Here is a 21,862-nt window from a genome sequence, read left to right as displayed (position 1 = left end):
TTTTTGCTTCCTATCTCGCCCCCAAATAATCTATTCCAGGGTCCAACCCCGTCCGCCCAACAATAAGCTTCTTGTCTCGCGTGCATGCAGGTAGCTTGAGCTTCGCCGAAACCACCGCAGTTCTCCCAACATTGAGTCGAAAACACCTTCTCGCCCTCATATTGTAGCTTCGCTCAGAGCTTCGAGGATTGAGGGCCGTCTTTACACGAAATAATTCGTCCCGAAAATGGCCTCTTCAAAGGTATTCTTCCTAGCGCCAGGAACATATTTTTAGATCACTGCTGATCAAGTACAACAATAGGAAATCCAACATTCCTCGAGACCTCTGAGCCAACATCGTCTTTCAATGTCTGCAAATGCCGGCTCCCTCCCCAAATCCCACGCTCGAAATCATTCACATTCTGTATCCTCGGGTTCCCTGATACCAAGTCACAGAGTGACCCGCCGGAAGAGTGTATCTTCGAATGCTAGCAATGTCGCAGCCATGGTCGCCGCTGTGAGGGAGGCTGGAGATACTTCTTTGGGAATGCCTATTTCTGCTCGCCGGAACACAATGTCGAAGAGTGCTTCTGCTAGGTCAGCAGCCCTTGGCAGCCTACCTTCACCACCTGCGAGCTTGCTGGGACACAGAATCCGTTTGACATCGAGTGGTAAATCGGACCGCGGGGAGAGTGCAATTGATGACCAGATGGATGAGATGGACGACGAAGAAGAGACAGGATTTGAACAATCGCGTATGAGAAGAGCAAGTGAAGGATCACATCTTACCAAGGATGGCAAGAAGGCCAGTGGAGGAGACCTGAAGTGTGACAAGTGTGGAAAGGGATACAAGCACAGCAGCTGCTTGTCCAAGCATTTGTTCGTGCCCACCTTCCTTTCCTACATGCCCCATATGGGCCTTGTAGCGTGATTCTGTCTGATAGATTCACGTACCGGGCTCTTTGACAGGACAGTGGTTAACATTTGATTTCAGGTGGGAGCATACTCCGGAATGGTCTTATACTTCGAAACTACTTATTTCGAAGCATCAGCAAGTGCAGCTTTTGGAAGCAGCTTCGGTCCTGGTGACTATGAACCAAGATGGTCCAACACCACCAGAGTCTGCCAAGGACTTCCAAAGCGATCAAGAATCTGCATCCCCAACTGCATCTCCAACTGTCTCGGGCTCGGAACCAAATGATCGGGCAAGCTCTGCAGATACTACACCTCCACCACAAGCAGACAGCGTGTACAGTGGATCCTACATTGGCAGGCACAAGAGGTACAGCAGTGGGTATGGTTTCTCTCGCTCATACCAATCAGCACCATCTGTCAACTCAATCAACATTGGAAGTGTCCCGACAAGCTCCGGCTTCGGGCATCATCGTCAACCAAGTCACGAACGTCGTCCATTGTCTTCTGGTTTCAACCGCAATTCTGAGGATGAGGGTTTGGCCGCTGCTGTAGAGCTGCTTTCCTGCAGCTTTGGAAGTACTGGAACGCCGAGAATTGTTCCTGTCACACTCCCAGAAGATGCTCCACCTGTGCCGCATATTCCCGCACAATATCTCAGCCAAGGTTCGATCTCTAGTCACTCATTGACACCCAGTCAGCATCCCAGGCAAGCTGAAAGCTATACTCGCCACAGAATTCATGTCGCTGGAGATGTCAAGATGGAAGAAAGCGAAGAGAGCGTCGCTGATGATGATGATGACTATGACCAGCGTTCCCGTGGTCGCAGTGACGAAGATGATGATGGAGTATTTGGTCGCATGGAAGAATAATTTGAATCTTCTTATCGACTACCCCAGCCGAAGAAGAGCTCTTGACTGGAAGCGTATTTCATTTGTAGTAACTTATGTATACATGCCGGCGAAAGCATGTCTCCGCAGCCGACTTTCAGCACCGAAGAGTGGACCAGGCAGTTGTGCAAGTGTCCACGAGGTTAAAGTGATGGTCGTTCTCGAGCGTCGAGCAAACGCAAGCGCCAAGAAACTAAACTAGCATTTTTTTGTGAAATGAGGGGTTTATATTCTTTTCGATGGATTGGTGGGTATGTGATCAATGGATCGATGGAATTGGATATGTTATATAGCCACGACATTCGAAATGTATGAAGTGTTCTGATGAAGAGAAGCGTATCTCACCTGAGGTGGGTGGTGTGTTGCTCAACCACTACCAGCTTAGGTCATGATATGATATGCTGCATGAGAAAGTGTTGTTGAAATGATCGAAATGCGAGGTTGTATTAAGGTACCTTAGGTAGACTTTGCGCATCGAGATGATGAATACCATAAAGTGGGAAATATTGCAAATTTTATGGACGGCTGTGAAAATGCTGTAAAGTTTCGAAGGAGCAGGAGAAATATCAGGGAGCTAAAGTACCTAGGTACCTAGACAAAAGAAATTTAATTTTAGGCCTGGTTTTGCTCACCGCGACTATGACACTATGTACGTCACCGTTGCTATTTCGCGTGGAGGTAAACAAGGCCTCACGATCTATCCCATCCCCATCTTTGCACCTGCCACGCACATTAACACAGCACCAAAAATACCCTGCCTCTACGGCTCACGAAGTCACTATTCACAAATCATTGCACTTCTGCCATTATGAGCATGACACGCACTATCAAAGAGAAAGCCCTTGCGGTAGTCAAAGATGGAGAAGCGCCCGTTCGTTCCAGCAAACTGCCGCCTTTCGTACGCTTCCCACTGGTACTCCTACTTAGTCTCACACTCTCGAGCTTGCTTCATAGCCTGAGTGCGCCATATACGGGATTAGAGCTTGCGGCTGTGAGTAGGAAATTGGTGCGCTGGGAGGAAGTGGTGGGTTTAGTGGGGTGGAGGGGGTGAGTTGATTTTTCCCTTTTCTTTCTTTCTTGCTTCTTGTGGAATAGGACAGAATAGGACAACACGCTAATTGAGATGAGATAGAATCGAGCTTGCGCTGGGATGGTGGGGTGGTTATGATGGCTATGATCTTGCGGCGTTAAGTCTGCTTTCTCATGGTCCTCCTGTAAGTATATACATAATTGCGCCGAACAAGATGCTAATGGGAATAGATGTACCTGCTCAGCACATTCTACTCCATCCGCACCACTACAGTGCTGAACTCCCTCCTAATCGACGTCCTGACAACCTACATCCCCTTCCGCCTTCTGCGCTCCCTCTCGCCTGCTCACACCGCATCCTCCTACTCCAATTCATCTGTCCCCAACCGCGAACTCCTCACCGATACTACAGTTCAAGCCGTCACCACACTCCTCGCAGCTTCGATCTACAGCGTGACGCTCTACAGCGCGTACGTTACATTCCTGCCGCGTTATCTAGCTACGTATTTCGAGGGGATCCCGACGATTGAGAAAGCGTATACGGCGACGCCGTTTACATTATTGCCGTTATCGTTGGTGTTTGGGTTGGCAGCGAAGAGCTTTATTTTTACGCCTGCTGCTGTCATTGTGGATAAAAGGCCAAAGGAGTTTGAACCGAGCAAGGCGAGCTTGGGGGAGACGCTGAGGTGGAATGTTTGGGGGTATGGTGACAAGACGAAGGTGGTGATTGAGAGGTAAGTCACATTTACTTACAAAGTGCGAGGCCTTGATATTTGTGTGTCAAGAGCTCGACTCTCTGCTCCCCAGACTTATCAGAAAATGCGTATTAATGAGTTGTGTAGGACGGCTGCGCTGGTACTGGTTAGTGGTGTCAATACGTTTGTTCAGTCTTGGGTCACGATAGAGGGCGTTGAGGCGTTGGGGGCAGCGGCTTATGCAGGAATTTGGGTTGTTGCTCCTGCGATTTCTGGTGTTGCATTGGGGATTGTTGGAGCTGTATGAGATGATTGTGAGTGTATATCGGTTCTATTGTTTGGATTCAGATGGATTTGATTGAGGGGTACGAACAGGGGGGAAGGCGTAGCGTTTCGAGATGCGTGCATATATTCGGTGTTCTCATTGGTCAACTTGGAGTCTTAGGCTGAGCAGAAGCGGCAAAATATATCAAACCAAGTATGGGAGATTCTTGATATTCCCAGTTGAATGTTCGGGGGGTAAAAGGGCCGAAGGGGAGGTGGGAGGTGATACTTTTATGATGCGGTGAATCCTTCTCGAACGGTTATCTTATGTCCAACCTTGTTGTTGCTGTTGCTCTAGTCTCACGTTGCTTATGAAACAAAGACATCTGGAAAGCGCGACCTGATACAGTACATACCATACCTACTAAAAGAGCGTGACAACCCAGCTCAGGCTAAACAACATCGAGGTAATAATAAGCGCGACTTTCGTAAACATATCCAAAGTAGGAAGGGCATGTCTCCTGCGACTTTACACAGCTGCCACCTACCAACATACATCTTTTTTTACCTCACGCGCATCCACATTCTCCCCTTTGCGCGCGTGTCAAACGATGGCTATGAACATGGCGACAGATGGATCTCGCAGGTAAGCTTCCCCATACCCACCCATACCCTCCCCATCCCCATCTCCACTCTGCACGTGCGACCAGGCCGCGCCATATCCATTCAGCGGAGCCGCTTAGGCAGGGGCTTGGCCTGGACAGGGCAAGGCAAGGCAAGCGCTAGAAAGCGCGTTGCGTTGCCAACCTCGCGTCAGTATAGAAACGGAGTGCGAATGCGACTGTATCATTGGGGCAAGAATATCAGACTGACCAAGCTTGCTTGTGTGCGGATTTAGACGGCTCGATAGCAATATCATGAGCTGTCGCATCAAGCTACCCAACGACAACAACGCGCGCCCTCAATACGACACAGAACCCACCGACATGGACGTCCCACTACAGTCCACGAGCCCCAGCTCCCGGCGCAACAAGGGCAAGCTGGCCGAAGCTATGCAGAGCATGGCAAAGCTCAATCATAACATGGAGATCGATCTGCCTACCGATCCTGATGCCCAGGCTACCGTTACGGATTTCCTCGACTTCACGGAGTACCTGCCTTCCGACATGATCCGCTCCCTGACCCTCATCGGCAACCTCGATCAAACGTATACTAAGGCCTCCGCAGAGGTTCACGATCTCACGACGACATATGGACAGCTTCCTACACTACCTGCGGATTCAAAACCCGATGCTACCAAGTTGCGCTCTGAGATATCGCAGAATCTATCGGAAGCTGTAGTGGCGCGCACGGCTTCGTTCGCTGAGGCTTGTCGCATGGTCGAGAATGCCGAGCGTCATTATAATCGCATTAAGAATATACATGCTAAGCTAGTATCGATCGCTGAGACTTATCCTCCTACTCGAGAACCCAGCCCCGTCACTCAAAAAATCAAATCGCCGGTTGTGAGCCGCCCTCCAAAGATCACACTGCGAGTCGGCCCTTCCAGTTTGGACTCGAATGTTCCCAAGGTCCACAAACACCGAGCACCGAGGATTACAGTCCCTGGAGAAGTCCTTGCCCCATATGAGTTGGATTATGAGTCGTATGGCTCTGAGGTCTCGGAGTCCGAGGAAGAGCAGTTTGTTACACCGAGAGAAACACCTGCGCGCAATCTCGCTCCGGCACCGGGCAAAATTCGCTTGAAGATAAATAAGGAGAAGAAGGAGAGACTCCCCAAGCCACCCCGCGAGAGTCGACCTCCTGGATTTGGCACAAATGTTCACAGTCAGGTTGCTGGTATTTCTACAAGTAACGCGTTGAGGCTACTTGATCCCCCACCGGAGAATGCTCGGCCAGGGAGCAAGGATTTGCCATGGCTGGCGCTGAGTGAATACGAACTCGGTGTTCTTAGGAAGAAGATGAAGAAAAATGCAGTTTGGGTCCCAAGCGATACTATGATCAAGCGGGAGTTGAAAGAGAGGGGTCGGGGGATGGAGGCTTATTTAACTGCCAAACATATCGCTGAAGAGAAAGGCGAGACAATCACCGTCCCGGAGCAACTTATGGAAGGTGCTATGGATAACAAGGATGCTCCAGCTGCTCCGGGTACACTCAGTGTCGAGGCTGCGAATAAGGATTTGGGAGCAGAGGAGAACTTGGTTAATCGTGGTATGAAGCTGAACGAGGCTAAGAAGGCGAAGAAGCTCCAACTGGAGAAAGAACGAGAAAAGGAGATGGTGGAGGGAGAGGCTGCAGTGGTGGAAGCCACGCGTAGAGTCAATGCCTCCCTTTCAAAGGCGAATTTGGAAAATCTATTTACTCCCAACGACAAATCTGGCGTTAAGGAGGCAAAACCCACCGCAAAGACACCAACCAGAAAGCCGGCAGCTCGAAAGCGCAAAAGAGAATCAGAGGTACAAGCTTCAGTTGATACCGATCAGATATCTGGAACAGACACGGCGGCTAATCCACGGCCGCTACTGAAGAGGACCAAGACAGAGACCCCCGTCCCTGCCCCTCTCTCTATAGCCGCCAAACAGGCAACACCAGCATCGGAGAAATCCTCTATTGCTGGTGAGTCGGCTTCAGTCACAGCAAATAGTGTTGAGACACCTACGGGTACGGAGTCGCTAACTGTTCCTGTGCCAGTGGTATCTCCCAAGAAGTCCTCGACACCAATTCTACCGCCCCTTAGTTCGGCAAAGAGAGGAACCAGGAAAGACGTCAAAAAGCCAGAAACCCCTATTTCGGATCGACCTCGCCGGGGCTCAAAGGCGGCTACGCCTGCCCCGGCGCCTGTACAAGAACCCTTACCACCAAAACGGCCAACCTCATCCCGTAGCAAAGCGGCTAGCATCGAGCACGATGTCTCCACTGCAACAGCAACCATGGACCGTCCTCGACGCGCGAGCACAGCACGCAACACACCAGCGCCCGAGCCCCGACAACCGAGCAAACGGACTAAGCGTCCCGCACCCGGTGTTGTCACCAAGGGCTCCGAAGACTCCACTGCCGTCAGTGTTGGTAAGCGTAGTGCTGCGACGCGTAAGAAGGCTGGCACGAAGAAGGAGAAGAGGGAGGGGAGCGCGGTGCAGGAAATCTTTGATGAGATTGATGATGAGGGCAATATTATTGATCCGAACGAGCCGCGGTATTGCCTTTGCAATCGTGTTAGTTTCGGGACTATGATTGGGTGTGAGAATCCTGATGTGAGTGAAGAGTTTTTACTTTCTCTGCCAAGCCCTCCGGAAGTGCAGCTTTGGAGTACTGGTGAAGATGACAAAAAGGCTAACGTGCATGAAAAGTGCGAGAAAGAATGGTTCCATCTCGAATGCGTAGGTCTCTCGGATATCCCACCCCGTACTACGAAATGGTATTGTCCTGCATGTCGCGTTACTCTGGGGATTGGGGAGAAGGGCGAGGTGAATGCTAGGGGTAGGAAGAAGTAAGTGATTTTGTGGCGTTTGGCTGGAGGGGGTTGGTTGGCACTGACTTGGCTTGGCTTGGCTTGGCTTGGGATCGCAGGGCGGTATATTCGTTTTGCTTGGGATGGTATGGGAAGGGATGGGATGGGTTGGGTGTATCAGTATGTATATACAACATTGATATATATATATACCGAATAGCTTTAGACGGCGTGGGCGCTTTTGCTGTGTATTGTGTTTGCATGCATATAGTAGCTGCGCTGCATGTCTGTCGCTGAAATATGAGTTGCAGAATACAATTCAGATTTCACGTTAGACTAGGTGAGTTGAATTTAAGATATAGCCGAGTGTATTGCAATATGCCTCTCTTCCTAAGTAGGGATTTCTTTCCTTTTCATAAAGTGTTTAAAGAGGGTTTCTTTGAACTTTTTCTTGTTTCAATCAAGTAAGTGTTTATTTGATTAGTTGGAGTACATATTACCTCTGCTTTTCTTCTTCTGTATATCTAAGGATTGAAGTAGTAGTAGATATGATACGAGAAGTAATAATAGAAGCTAGGTGTATTGATGAGACCCGAGAAGAAGCGGGTTATCTTAGAGTATTATAGTATCTATGGTACAATATGAATTGTCCAATTTCGTTTACTTTTTGCCTCTATTGAGACTGCTGTTTCGCCGTTCTGCTGTAATTCAGTTTCAAGAGATTTATTAATTTGAAGAAAAGGTGTCAAGTTAATATTCATAGCTGGTTCTGATTTGAAAACATGATTTGCGAGCAGGGAAAGGATGAATTTAGTTCATGCCCTGTACCAAAAGGTCAGGCCTTCGCCTAACACATAGTTCGTCGTGTAGAAGCTGTGAACTTGCAATTAATCAGCCATTTGAATGGATTGAATGGAAGGACGTCAACTCCGCTAGCAGGCGGGAACAATGCCCGGTTTACTGTTAATGTGGTTGGCATTTTATAGAAAGAAGCAAGCTAGGTCAAGCCCTTGATAATCAATGAAACTTTACTCAAGTGTCTAGCCTAATAACCTATACTAAATTTGAATTGCAACACCACACGAACCTCTACAGGTAGTAGCAAAGCAGGTCGAGTGCGATCAGAATCGTGGATCCACAACCACAGTCATGTGTTGTTTGCCTCCCACGAACCATCTATTCATTCTGCCTGCCAGTTTAACACATCGACATGAAGCCATCACGCAATTCACAACCTGTTGGAAAACTCTGCCTTTTCAGAATGAATCATATTAGTTGTCCCGAACCCGACTCGACAGCGACATAGTGAATTTGAATCAGACGTGTGAATATGGGGTAATTCTACAGCCGATTATCCAGCAAGCAAGCAATTCTTTTCCTATAAGACCTTCCTTCTTGATTGTATGGTTGATCAATACAATACACCTCCTTCCTGCCTTTACTTGGATTACCAAAACAGTCAGTCATCCAGCTGTAGCTGAGCTGGTCAGTCAGCGCCGATTATCTACCTGCTATCCAACAAGGACTATCTAGTCACAGAACGTCGCTACTCATCACTGGTATTCCCACTCCCTTCCGCAACCACTTTCCAATACTTACAAAGCAAAAACAGAACCTTCCATACCTAAGGTAGCCTTCCATTACCTTCCCTTCTCACCATTGCCACCACCACTACCGGCCAAGAAAATGTCGGCCGAGACCTCCAAGCTCAACCCCCACGAACCGGTTCCCCGGGCCCGGTACTGGCAATGCCACAAATGCCTACACAGCAACTTCATCAAACTCGACGAGGACCGCATCTGGGTCGAGGAGCAGAAACTGGCGTGCGAGGGCCCGTGGTGTCCAGATGCGCATTGTAGGTGTAGGTATTGTAAGAATTTGGACAAGGAGTGTGATGCGATGAGTTATTGTGATGGGAGTAGTTTGACGCTGAATGAGAGGTTGGGGGTTTGGGGTGCATGATTATGGATATGGGAGTTGAATATGGATATGAAATGAAATGAATTTGGGAATGGGATGGAATTTTGGGGAGTTGGAGACGTGCGAGCGGGAAATGGGCGGAGTATGCTGGTGTGTTGTTATGCTTTGGATATATATCCGGGATATCTTGGCGAGGCCGGGCGGTAGTTGAGCAATGCACTTCCTCGCATGACAATGATCTGAATGCGAAGAATACACAAACATGACTCTTCTAGCAATGGTGCCGACTCTTGATGCTATATCAGATATGAAGCTACAAGAAAGAACGCCGGGAGATTTTGTTCAAGTGACTGTTAAAGGATCTTGTCCATACCCTATGTAAAGCAATCCCTTCTACTGCTATTTGCAAAGTAGCAAGTCTCCGCAGGCTGAGGGAGCTTTACTATCTTACAATAAGTTATGGCTCCCCAATTGCTTTTCTCCCTGTTCTGTGTTCTCGGCCCCCCCGCCCCTCCCCTCCCCTTTAATTCTGCCAGGCGGTGAAGCGGGCAAGCGAATGGTTTGAAACCTTACCTTACAAGTTCGTGCCTCAACTATTTTCCTTCCTCCACCGCCTTCCTTCCAAACAACACCAGAAGCTTGATGTACGACATTCAACATTCTCCGTCTCACAATACAATTTTATGGATTTAAGAATTCAAAGGCAAACGGATTAGGACAAGCTTCGACTTCTCGTATCCTGCCGGACTCTCCGCCCCGCGTCTACAATCTGCGATTGAAGCATCTTCATTAAATTACCTCGCAACGCGAAATACTATAATCTATTATGCCTTGCCATCGACTAGGGTAATTAACCGTCCTAGTTACAGGCCGCAAAAAGCCTTGGACACAGATCGCAGTTGGTGTCTGTAAGCTCGTATTGCTTCGCCACAGTGAGTCGCGATATAAAGAAATTACCTAGGCACTTCACGTAGGCTATGACTGTAGTAGACGCATTGCAATTTGTTCTCTCCTCGATTGAAACCGGCGAATGACTCAAAGCTCTGAACCTTTTTTTACTTAAGTGTTTTGTCTCATTCCTGTTGCGCAACATCAAAAGATTTCTTGATCGTGCCTGCGCGATCCTTTCCTTCGCATTAATTTCTTACAAAATCTTGGACAACTCAAGCATGGCGGGCTTATACGATTTAGATGCGTGCCTCTCCGCTACTTTCAAGGACTATTCTTCTTCTGAAATTCCACCTGCAGCGCTCTCATCGGCTGCCATTACAGTAAGGAAGTTCAACGAGCTTTCCGGGATTCTTAGACGAGGGCAGAGCAACGAGATTGTCCCGAAAACTTTGGAACATTCGAATGAGCTACAAAATCTGGAAAGACCAACGCGCAATTGTTACCTTCCCCGCATCGTGCTTATAAGATCAGACGCTCTTGCCCTTGAGCTACCCTCCTTCGCCGATGAGCCGCAAGATTGCGTCGCTTTTGGAAACGTTTCATCGGAGAACTATATCGATCTCTTCTGGGAGTCTGTCAAGGCACTGAACGTTGAGAATGTCTCGCCCAACGAAGCACACTCACAGTTGGAGGTTTACGAAGTATTACCGTCCTTGGGACCACGCATCTTACTGTCCTACAAAAACCAGCTGTTTCATCTGACTTACGTCCGATATGATAATGTGGTTAGAGAGTAAGTCCAATTTCCAGGAAGACAGATCATGAGCTGATGCTGGATTTATAGATACCCTGATATTCTCAGCACGCCTGAGACATTCTTTGATGACGAAGAAGACCATGCTGAAAGCCTCGTCAAAAGGTTACAGGCTGGTATCAAAGTTCGAGAGCGTCTTGATAATTCCCCGGAGATTCGAGACGCTTACAGCTACATCAAAAGATGGGTAGGTGTTTCTTCGTTAACGTCTCGGGAGGTTTAATTCGCAGACTACTTCTGAGATCCAGAATCTTTTCTTGGTCAAGCGATGCTGACCGCGAATTTATAGGCACTAGTGAGAGGACTCACCAAACTTCTATCTGACCAAACGATTTTCCAGCTTGTCATGAAATATCATTGCGATGTAGTTTTATCAGACAAGAAAGAACATCCAAGCCCAGCACGGTTGATTAGCGAGTTCTTCATGAAGGATGTACAGAACTTTGATCAACAGGCCATGCTTCCTAGAACCAAGGACGTAGAGCCTTGTGGTTTCGAGTCGTATGGGATGGAAGATTGGGAGAAGATGCTAGAGGTGCTCGATCAATTGCCTTTTCACCATAAAATGGCGAATTTTCAGAATTTTGTACGAGTGTTCGTTACCTATGCAGGACCATCGCGTCTGAAAGGAGGAGAGTGGATAACGATGGTAGAACGAAGGATAGGCAAGATGGAAGAACGTGAGTCCCTGTCATTTCTCATAATACCTGAGCATCTCCGTCGAGACCCTTACACTTAGGCTTCAAATCTCAAATATACCAAGCTGTCTAACATCAAACTCAGGTCTCCAAAAAGCTAGTAAAGGATCAACCATTCGTATGTGGCCAAAGCGACTCGCACGACCAGCCTCTGCCAAGGATGCCGTTTACGAAGGTTATTATATGATAGGAATTTCTTCCACACAAGAAACTCAAGAAGACATTGAGACTGCCCGAACGCTCGGGGAAAAACTAGAACAGCAGGTTATGGAAGACCGCCTTAGCTCCCAATTCAGCTGCTCTATTCAGGTCCTGTGCGAGGAGAACCCCCGAGTCATGGAGGGCCAAAGAGACGATCTCAAACTCTGTCTAACGAAGTGGCCACGGAAAACTCTCACTGGAGATGAGACATCAGACACGAGGCAAAAGCGCGACGGTATAGTGCCCGAGAAGCAGAAGAAGAAGAAAGCAGAGAAAGCGACAGTAGATGATCTCGCAGGACCAGCAGTACATGAGAAGGCCGAACGATTCCGCACAGCGGCAGAAGTCTATAGCCGTTTAAAGTTTGACGACGCCTACGACATTGACGAGTTCGTGCTTGGATATATTGACCGGCACAATGACAAGATTCTAGAAAAGGAAGTCGTGAATTGGGTACGGGAAACTACGGCAGAGGAGTTCATCCCTGAGCATAGGATCGAGTATTTCAGGCGTACGAATATGGGAGGTCCGCAGGTTGGAGAAGACTTCTATTGGCACAAAGCGAAACGGCTAGATCGGATTTTCAAGTAAAAAGGCTGCTACAGTAGCATTCTTGCATCAATACAATACCCTGTATGGTGAGTACCTACTTATACATGAAACTCTTACTTGAGCTGTCCTATCATTTGACGTGAGATTTTGGAAAGGGGGCTTGGAAATAGACCCGGCTCCTAGTGACCCCACTACAATACCCCGCTATGTACAGTACATGTAGCATCATTACAAAGCTTCCCCAAACTTCCACGTACAGTACAGTACTTGATTCCACAACATTTTCTCATCTCATCTCAATTTCCTTCCTACCTCTCCTCTCCTCTTCCATAGGAAAAAACAAAACAAAACAATACTTCGTATAATAGCAAACCAAGCAAAAATGCCACCACACACATATAAATCTGAATACCCACCCAGTTCCCAAATCGACGAAGGCATCAAGACCTTCTTTGAAGATTTCTACCGCACAAGCGACACGCCGACCCCGGACGCGCACGAGAAATACGCAGCTGCTTTTACGAAAGATGCGAAGCTTGTTATGATTAGTAAGGTTGCGAGGGGGTATGATGGTATGTTTCCCCCCGGTTCCCTTTTTCCTTTTTTGGCTGGTATGGCATGACATGGAATGTAACTGAGGGTTTTGGATATATAATGGGGATGTGGATGATGTGGATGATGTGGGATAGTGGGCTAATTCGATGGGGGTGGGGAATTGATAGAGATCTTGGAAGTTAGAAAGGGCATGTGGACAGCTGTTAATTCGAGGCTGCATACACCAGTGAAGATGTATCCGTTTGGGTCGGGTGCGGATGAGGTTATGTTGTATGGGACTGTTGGGTATGTGTTGAAGGATGGGAGGAAGACTGATGTGAGTTGAGTTGCTCTTTTCTTTTTTTCTTTCTTTCTTTCTTTCCTTCTTCTTGGGGCTTGATATTTTGGAATTGGGGTTTGATTTGAAAGTGTTTATTCTGATGCTGATGCTGATGAATGAGCGAATAGCTTGAGTTTGCTGCGAGAGCTAAGTTGGTGAAGGAAGGTGGGGAGTGGAAGATGAGTTTCTATCAGGTGTATCTTGGTGAGTGAAGTGAAGTCCTCTCTGTGTTCGGGCTGCAAAAGGCTGATGGAGGAAAGATTCTGCTGCTATAGCGAATGCGAAATGAAAATTGGGTGTAGAATAGAATAGAATAGCTACAGAAATGTACTTGGCATTGCTGGACTGCGGGGAGACAACCTTGCTACCGAGTATCGTGTGGATAGCTTCTCGTGGCATCATGCATCCATATCTATCATGAACAAAAGCATAATCCTGCCCGAACTCCATTTTTTCAAGATCCCAACGCCAGAATAGCATATCAATATGTGCCTTCTCCCACTCAATCCATATCCATCTCCTCCCCATCCTCTCCCGCATCAACCAACACCCGTCTCCTCTCCTTCATCTTCCCAAACAACTTCGCCTTCTCCTCCACCAACACCTCGCTCTCATCCACCACCTCCCCAGCCTCCTCCAGCCTCTTGCGCTCACTACCCCTCATCTTCGGCAGCAGGTGTTCATTCTCGGCCACCAGCTTCCGGTCAATGGCGCGCTGCCTCTCCGTATTGCTCTTCATGCGGTTCTTGTAATGCACGCGCTCCCTCTTATTCCGGATCTCCGTCTGCCGCTCAATCGCCTCCTTGGTCTTGGCCCACAGCGCTGGATCGTATCGCACAGGCACGTTGCGGCGCGCCGAGAGCGCGAGAGCACCGTCGACTACCATTTCTTTGCCAGAGGCTTTGCGGAAGGCTTTTGTCCAGGCTAGTTTGCGGGGGTTGCGCTTCATTTTGAACTGTGGTGCGCATGTCAGTGATTGGAATTGATATTTGCTTATGCTTAATTGTGCTTGATGAGACGGAGGGAGAGAGGGCAAAGGAAGGGAAGGGGAGACAAACGTTCTTATGGCATTTGCTCCTGCAAAATCGGAAAAGTCGTGCATCGTTACGAACGAAGGTTATGCCTTTACTGGGGTAACAAGGCCGCGAGCAGAAATAACATGTCTCAACCCTTTACAAATCATAACATTAGCAAACAATATTCCCGTTTTCTCTTTCTCGTAGAATAAATACCTCATTGTGACTGAACGTGTGTGTGTGTCTGTTGGTTCTCGTTGAAGATATTATCGCTATCTTTTCTCGAGACAAGACAAGAAAGCTTTATCGCAAGAAAAAGTTTCGGTGGATCGCATCGTTCGCTTAGTGCTGGTTGTCGGGCAAACTATCATCCGACGCTGGGCAAAAATTGTCTTGAATGTGATCGCTCTGCGCTAAACCACAGTTAACACTTCCACGAAACCACTTTCTTTGAGTACAGTTGCAGACAGGCCAAGACGCAAATACATACATACATACAGGAGAACGAGAATTTATAATGGCTTCAGTACTCGCAATAGGCGCCGGTGTTGCAGCAGCAGCCTTCATTGTATGTCCTTCGCATCTCCATCTCCACACCATCCGCCTCCCACTCGCTTTTGAGTACTCTCATCACTGACCCATTATCCCTTCTTCCCAGGGCCGCGCATCACTCCTCGCCTTCAAACGCTCCCGCGGCCAAGCTGGCTCATTAGGCAAGGCGTTTTACAAAGGAGGATTTGAGCCGAAGATGAACAGGCGGGAAGCAGCTTTGATACTCGAACTCAGGTACATAACATTCCATTATATACTCCCTCTCGCAATATATCCGGGCACAAGGGAGAGCACATAGAAGGATGTTAACAGAATATTGATTGGTTGCTATAACAGTGAACGAAATCTCACAAAAGAACGAATCCGCAAGAACCACCGCACGCTCATGATGTTGAACCATCCCGATCGAGGCGGGAGTCCTTATCTAGCGACGAAAGTCAACGAGGCCAAGGAGTTTTTGGAGAAGAATGGTCGATGAACAGGACAGCCGCTTACACCAACTACACTGGGCTGGTCTGTATAAAGAACGATAGATAGATAGGGGGGGGGGGGGGGGGTTGTAACTTGTACGATCTGTGATATTCTGATAAAAGCGTCGGCGTTTGGGAGAAGGTAAAACAAGGCAGATCTCGACTCTGGATGAATGCTTTCTAATGAAAGCAATGCAATGCTTTGTATATATGTATATGTATCTGGGGGAATTCACCGCGGAATCTAAATTGAATGCTTGTATAAAGTCTATGTTGTGGTTGTATAGATGGACCTCTGTACTTCTATCCTAGTGGAATACGAAAGCTTGGAATACGGAAGACACCAAGTTGGACTCTAAAGCCCTTTTTTGATAACAGTGCCTACTTGTGGGATTTTGTCCAATCTCGTAACTAATAGTGTTCAGTATGGCCCTTCTCTATAAAAGGTTGCTGCTACTTACGCTTTTTCTATCTGGCATAAAGAGCATGGGGCTTTTTATAGAAGGCCGTAAAACACTATAGGAATTGATTTTGTTGCATGATTCAGAAGGATATAATCTGTGTCTTGTTAGAAACTTCACACCATGGGATAACACTCAGTGCTTTCCCCCACAAGAAACTTATAGCTGATCTCCTATAGTGTTTTACGGCCGTCTCCACTAAAAGAAGAAGCCTCACCGAGGATAGGAAAAAGCGGCACTAATTCATCATGTACTAGGTGGCATGGGACATTTAAAAAGCTGGCAGGTACTGCCCTGAGAGCATTGTCTATCTACTGCTTTAACACCTATCAATCACCATCCTACAACTCCACTTCCATTTCCGAAAAATCACGTCAACGCCGCCCAATTGTGCACCTTTTCCAGATCCACCCAATGCAAACGCCGTACACAAGCTCTCCCTCAATCGAGATTGAGCAAAGCAGAAGTCGAACTTTGATCCTTGACCAACGCCAGTCCCTTCCCCTTAAACTTCGACGAGGACGACGCACCATCACTCCCCTTCCTCTGCTTCTGCTTCCCAAACGCCTCGACAATACCTGGGGAAGGAGTACGACCAAGTCTCCATCTCGGGTCAGGAGTCTCGGGCGGACCTGGTATAGGTTGTCCCCAGCCATCATAACGCTGCGGCTTCTCGCCAACCTTTACTGTCATCGACGGTAGCTCGAATTGGTTGTCTGCCCGTGGGTTATGCTCGTGCGGCTTGGGCTTCTGATCAGTGGCTTTCTTGTCGTCAACACCCAGTTGGCTCATCATGGCATTGAAATCTTGGCCTCTGCAAGCTTTGACGTTGAACTCCGGGCCTGTAACGGACAATCCCGGCTTCGGCTTCACTTTCTGGGTTCCTTCGAGCCAGGATTGTACTGACTGGTTGTTGCTTGGAGCTGAGACATCATTTGCTTGCGATGACTTACCGTGAGGAGAATCTGGCCCGCCTCCATCACTACCTTCAGAAGACCATCCTTCCTCTCTCTCAGTAGCCGTTGTCTCTGCATCCGCAACACTCCTAGAATATCTTAGCTTAGTAGATGATTCAAAGTGTGGGGAAACACACTCCTTGATTCTCTTTTGCTTCATAGCCTCCTTATCCTCATCCCGCTCAGAATGTTCCTTCAAATGCTTGGACGAAATACCAATCATAGCCCAAAGCGTATAAACGGCATCGTTGCCTGCATTGTGCAGGTTCCAGCCGACCAGGCCAAGTTCGGCGAGGATCATGGCTAGCTTTCTGGGGTTGTTATCTCGAGTCATGTATTTCCACATGTTCGCCGTATCGACGCATTCAAGCAGATTCGAAAGGTTGTAGACATCATAACCGAGCTTCTTGAGATAGTTGACGTCTTGGTTGAGATCATGACCGACGAGGATGATGCTTCGTTTCTCTTCGGGCTCGGTAGCATCACCTGGCTTTGAAAACGGATGCTTAAAACAGCTTGCTACAACGCGAGGGGCATCTTTCAGGCCGATGAACTCGCTGGTGCTATTTTATTTATCAATTTCATGGCCAAGTTGAAGTGAAAGGAGAACTCACCCATGCTCGAATCTATCAGCACAACCACTGACAAACTCAGTGTTATTAAGATGCTTGTACTCGTTGATGCGAAAGTGTCTCGCTCGAATAAGCTTCATCCAATTCGCACAACCCTCACCTGGAACAACACCAGCAAGATCATCCGTATCCAACGTAGCAATTCCAATCTCCGTAATCAAGTTGTTATTGCGTTCATAAGCTTCAATATCCACACAGACAAAGACGACTCGTCCCTCTTGTGGAAATGGAGCCAATATGTCAGGAGTGAAGCTTACAGTTGGAGTCTCAAGTGGAGCAGTCGATTTCAGTCTGTCCAAGGCTTCCCATGTCATACCTCGTCGATTAGTATACTTCGGTCTGGTGCTTGCTTCTCGGAGACCTAGATACCGTTGTGTGCGTTTGAGCGAAGCTTTCCAGGACTGTTGATTGAACAGCCGTTCCCTCTTCGATTTCTCCTTACTACCATTCTTTTTTCCTTTCTGCGCAGCATTCATAAGCTCGAGTTTCGCTTTGAACGCTGCTAGCGCTTGTGGGGTTGGGGTCACAGTAGACTTCGGCTCATTCTTCGGCTTGTAGTAAGCAGGAGGGATGTTGTTTCTGAGGGTTTCAGCGGCTTCCTTGTTGGCTGTTCGACCAAGGTAACGTGGTCGAGGCGTTCCATCATCTTCAAAGGATACCATGAAGGTACCATTTGCTCCACGGGCAGCCATGGCGAGACTGGTGTTGAGATCGCTGTTGATAAGTTCCAGGAAATCTTGGAGTTGCTTGGCTGGGACTAGGAGGATTGGGAGGAGGTTGAGATCGGACTTAAGTCGGTAGACATAGAAACTGAGAGGTGTTAAGATGCTCCAGTGAATATTAGACCTTGTGAATTGTGAAGGTGACTTACAGGTCCCAGGTGTGATTTGAGATCTTTCCTTGGTCAAAGTATGCTTCCGCGACCTGGAGGCAAGGTATGTCAGATGCTAGATACATACAGCGCGGGGAGTAGAAGTATAATAGTTAAGGAAGGTGCGAGTTCCAATCCAGCAAGATGAGAAGTGCAGAATATTTAGAGAATCGCGGGAGCTTGAACAAAGAATGAAGAACTTACCCTCTGTCGATTCCCAGTCCCAATATATGCATACGGATACTTCTTCACCGCCTGCCAAGGAACAAATGCCTCATCTTCAGGAGCAAGCTGTCCAAGCCAATAATCCGAATACTGCTCCAGATCATAAGACGTAGCATCAACTTCAAGCCAACACAACATCAGCCTCCGCTCATCATCAACCATACCACAACTTCAACCTGTCCACATACCATAAGGTGACGGGCCCGCAGCTTGACAATTAATTCCTGAGGAACGTCAGTCAGTGCTATGTTCTTTCCGCAAAGGAAGGAGAGAGAGGTTTCATTCAGGAAGTGACTACTAACCATTCTTCCCAGCACCACCACCACCAACACCAAGTCTCTGTTTCTGCACAGCACGATTCATCTGAGCCCCCGCACCGTCCTCGTCCGACGAACTTCCCTCATATAAATGCATCGCTTTAGGAAGTTGATGAGTCCACTCCTTCCCATCAGCACCCAAACTCGAACTCCCACCCAAACTCCCCAGCGCTTCCAACTTAGCAAGCCTATCCATGATTGCGATGTTCCGTAACCTTCATAACACACACACAAACAGAGGAAACCGTTGTCGTTGTTGCTTTTTTGCCGTTTGCTTGCTTGTGTGTGGAAGAAAAGTCGTGTTTGGATGGCTTTGGCTGAGAAAGTTAGTTCAATTTATTTTGCGCGGAGAGAAGAGGAAGTAGGATAGTTGCGGTGCCGAAACGGTTATATCGTGAAAACGAAACGAAAGAAAATTAAACAAACATTCACTGAAACCTTTTCCTTCATGCTCACTCCGTATTTTATTCATTCAATAATTACTATGTTTGAATACAAGACGTGCCGCTTTTACTCTAGATGATGGATAGGGTATCTCTTCTCCACTATGTCTTGTTATTAAAATAATATGTACCAATTGATGGATCCGTGGGGGTTTAATACCAGGCAAGACTATATAATGGCTTGATAGGTTTAGGCTTTATGTTTAGATGCACGGTGTTTTCGTTTTCAACCAAACACAAACTCCTCTCTCCCCTTTAGAATGACAGAGGGTTCGGTTCGTATGGGGCCTTCGGCGGGATTAACTGATTGTCCGTTATGTCACTGCTGTTTTAAGGAATGTACAATGCCGCTTTTGTCGAATATAGGGATCGATGATCTTAGCAAGTTCCTGGTGTAAAATAGTGACTGGGTAAGGAGCCCCTTAATAAAGCCCCTGGATATTGCCTTGCTAGATTAGAAAGAAGTTCGAGGTGAGGCTCCACCATATCCACAAGGTCCCAGGAAGTTGGTCCTATCTCACGAGCCCACACTCAATCACAGCTGTGCATATAGACAAACAGTAGATGATCTCAACCAGACCTGGCATTCAATTCATTCCGAATAGCACTCATGCGCCGAAAACGAAGCTTGCTAGCTACCTAGTTAAACCATCTCCATCCCTCCCTACTATGCACCTTGACCTCTCATACCATGTGTCACCACACAACTCATCCATCTCCTTATTCCATTCCGCCATCACTTCCAGTCGTCTCTCACTGGAAGCCAAAGATCAATTAAAATACATATGTGCAATAGAGCGAAGAATAATAAAACCTCAGCCAACATAGCTGTAAGGACAGAGCATTCATTCCGGATGATATCGAAGTTGTCGTAAAGTAGTTGTGTCGTGACTCGATGCCGGAAGAAGGCGGTCGCTGAAACGTAAAGTATGTGCAATGCAAAGGTATAACTTAAAAATAGACAGGCAAGGCACCGAGCGCACGAGAGTTTAGCACAGGCTCAAGGAACACCTTCCTCGACGAATAAAAAAAACCCCCCGAAAAGTGTACGCCGCGCCAATCCGAATAGGAAGTCCGGAAGGAATGCCCAAAGTCCCAGAACCATCGACGCTTCTGCTCGCTGTGCTGTTGAAAACCACCCAATCGATCGATGCACGCCGGCAGATCATAGCCCAAGTCCCGAACCTCTATGCACCCAACCAATTCCCAAACGCCGCCACACATATTATACAGATCCGAGTCGTAAAAGTGCCTCGATGGCCTCCCGCTCCTGAAAGTCGGAGGTCATGCCATAGGCAGAAGTATCAAAATTACTAGCTTGTTGAGTAGAAGGAAAAGCTGGCCGCAATGGCACTGATTTGGCCATTGTGGAGAGGGATGGCCCACCACCGCTGTGGGTTCCCCTCGGGTATAAATGAGAATTAGGGCCAGAGGCAGAATAGGAAGCAGACCGCAAAGCGGCTGCTCCGAGGGCTGCCCAGTCCTCGTCATCGGTAACATCGTCTGGATCATCGTCCATAGGTTCGTCGTCATCGTCTGTTGGAGCTTCAGACGACGAGCAAGATTCATCTCCATCCAGGGACATCTTATCTGCTTCATTCTCCAGCATCGTGAGGTCCATATCGTCGTCGTGAGAGAAGACGGCCGAATCGCCAGCCCAGCTGGAGCCCGGCGCTGTCAGCCGCGTTCTATCCCCGTTCCATCGAGTCTTCCCGGCGATCAGCATACCGCCGTGAGGATAGGAAGATGGTGCACTTGGTGGTGGCGAGTGCTGGGAGTTCCTGCTGTTCCGAGCATTTTGACCCTTCAATCTCGCGTCCCAACGTCCCCATCCTACCTTTTCGAACTTCACGTTGCCCTTTAAGCCACCGCCTTCTCCTCCGCTACCGCGTCCCTCGAGAGCACCTACTACTAGCCTCCTAGCCTTCGCGGGTGGAATGCCAGAGAATCCTGGGACGGAGGTGGTAAGATAGCCCATGATGTGGCGGATCGCCAAAGGACCGTGATCCAAGAGGATCTCAGGCAGATGGTGCTTGGACAGAAGAGCAGGCGTGATCGCGCCAGTAGTGTCGAATACAGGGGATCCGACACGGTGTCCTTCCTCTGAGAACGTATCCTTATCGCTCCCCGTATGGTTCTCCTGGAGATCCAAGTCGGATTCGACTTGTTCCAGGGTAACCTGGGTCACGGCAGAGCGTGTCCCATACGGCTTGCCATGGGGAGGCAAGTTGGGGGAGATGGAGTTTGGAGGAGTAGGAAGAGGATGGGTTTTCGTCGCCGGAACGCTCCTGGCCGCTACAGCAGCAAAGCTGTCTCGGCCAAAGGGCATGGGGATATCGCGAGCAGAAGATGCCATGGCTGCCATTTCGTAGCAAGTTGGGTTCGGACGTTTCCCTATAGTTACGCGACACCAAGTTAGTAGTTGTTCTTGAAATAAATGTGTTGTGATCTGTGTTGTAATAGTTAAGATGAGTGTGTATAGGGGCTGACTCACTCGACTTGCGAAAGAAACGTGGCGAGTTGGTCAAAGAACGCGATGATGAAGCTCAAGGCAGCAGACTGTCGTGTCGTGAGGTATCTAAAGACCTGGCACGAAATGTTATCGGGCAAGGTTATGAAGCTGCTTCGAAGGTCGAAAGCGACGAGCGATGGTGATGTTTACGAGGACGGTTTCCGGGGAAGTTGGCTGTAGAGATGGAAGTCTCTACAAAGGTGCGATTTCTTGAAAGCGGCGCGAGGAAAATAAGGCAAC

The 21,862-nt window shown here is 48.2% G+C and overlaps 8 protein-coding genes across 8 annotated transcripts; 5 read left to right on the top strand and 3 right to left on the bottom strand.

Moving 5' to 3' along the window:
- Positions 1-346: 346 nt before the first annotated feature.
- LHYA1_G001442 (uncharacterized protein) lies at positions 347-1,763 on the top strand (the record flags this gene model as incomplete). The annotated part of the gene is made up of 2 exons (XM_031146425.1): positions 347-906; positions 974-1,763. The coding sequence occupies 2 exons, from the start codon at positions 347-349 to the stop codon at positions 1,761-1,763; spliced, it is 1,350 nt and encodes a 449-aa protein (XP_031008106.1).
- An 826-nt stretch (positions 1,764-2,589) lies between these two features.
- On the top strand, positions 2,590-3,812 carry LHYA1_G001441 (uncharacterized protein; the record flags this gene model as incomplete). Its single annotated transcript, XM_031146424.1, has 4 exons — positions 2,590-2,828; positions 2,914-2,995; positions 3,042-3,544; positions 3,653-3,812. 4 exons carry the CDS (start codon positions 2,590-2,592, stop codon positions 3,810-3,812), a joined length of 984 nt encoding a protein of 327 aa, XP_031008064.1.
- A 568-nt stretch (positions 3,813-4,380) lies between these two features.
- On the top strand, positions 4,381-7,260 carry Ing1 (Inhibitor of growth protein; the record flags this gene model as incomplete). Its single annotated transcript, XM_031146423.1, has 2 exons — positions 4,381-4,415; positions 4,668-7,260. 2 exons carry the CDS (start codon positions 4,381-4,383, stop codon positions 7,258-7,260), a joined length of 2,628 nt encoding a protein of 875 aa, XP_031008107.1.
- A 5,415-nt stretch (positions 7,261-12,675) lies between these two features.
- Positions 12,676-13,456, top strand: LHYA1_G001439 (uncharacterized protein; the record flags this gene model as incomplete). The annotated part of the gene is made up of 4 exons (XM_031146422.1): positions 12,676-12,865; positions 13,016-13,164; positions 13,296-13,371; positions 13,428-13,456. 4 exons carry the CDS (start codon positions 12,676-12,678, stop codon positions 13,454-13,456), a joined length of 444 nt encoding a protein of 147 aa, XP_031008120.1.
- Positions 13,457-13,669: 213 nt separating this feature from the next.
- RLP24 (Ribosome biogenesis protein) lies at positions 13,670-14,404 on the bottom strand (the record flags this gene model as incomplete). Its single annotated transcript, XM_031146421.1, has 3 exons — positions 13,670-14,122; positions 14,226-14,337; positions 14,400-14,404. The coding sequence occupies 3 exons, from the start codon at positions 14,402-14,404 to the stop codon at positions 13,670-13,672; spliced, it is 570 nt and encodes a 189-aa protein (XP_031008119.1).
- A 296-nt stretch (positions 14,405-14,700) lies between these two features.
- Positions 14,701-15,213, top strand: pam18 (Mitochondrial import inner membrane translocase subunit; the record flags this gene model as incomplete). The annotated part of the gene is made up of 3 exons (XM_031146420.1): positions 14,701-14,751; positions 14,842-14,969; positions 15,072-15,213. 3 exons carry the CDS (start codon positions 14,701-14,703, stop codon positions 15,211-15,213), a joined length of 321 nt encoding a protein of 106 aa, XP_031008124.1.
- An 894-nt stretch (positions 15,214-16,107) lies between these two features.
- Positions 16,108-18,863, bottom strand: YDR514C (Uncharacterized protein; the record flags this gene model as incomplete). Its single annotated transcript, XM_031146419.1, has 6 exons — positions 16,108-17,185; positions 17,237-18,064; positions 18,126-18,178; positions 18,330-18,469; positions 18,539-18,574; positions 18,653-18,863. The coding sequence occupies 6 exons, from the start codon at positions 18,861-18,863 to the stop codon at positions 16,108-16,110; spliced, it is 2,346 nt and encodes a 781-aa protein (XP_031008153.1).
- A 1,472-nt stretch (positions 18,864-20,335) lies between these two features.
- Positions 20,336-21,466, bottom strand: STB3 (the record flags this gene model as incomplete). The annotated part of the gene is made up of 1 exon (XM_031146418.1): positions 20,336-21,466. One exon carries the CDS (start codon positions 21,464-21,466, stop codon positions 20,336-20,338), a length of 1,131 nt encoding a protein of 376 aa, XP_031008154.1.
- Positions 21,467-21,862: the final 396 nt, after the last annotated feature.

The sequence above is a fragment of the Lachnellula hyalina genome (genome assembly GCF_007821495.1).
Source record: "Lachnellula hyalina strain CBS 185.66 chromosome Unknown contig00019, whole genome shotgun sequence".
Classification (NCBI taxonomy): Eukaryota; Fungi; Ascomycota; class Leotiomycetes; order Helotiales; family Lachnaceae; genus Lachnellula; species Lachnellula hyalina.
The sequence above is the reverse complement of the archived record's forward strand: the minus strand, read 5'-3'. Positions and strand labels throughout refer to the sequence as shown.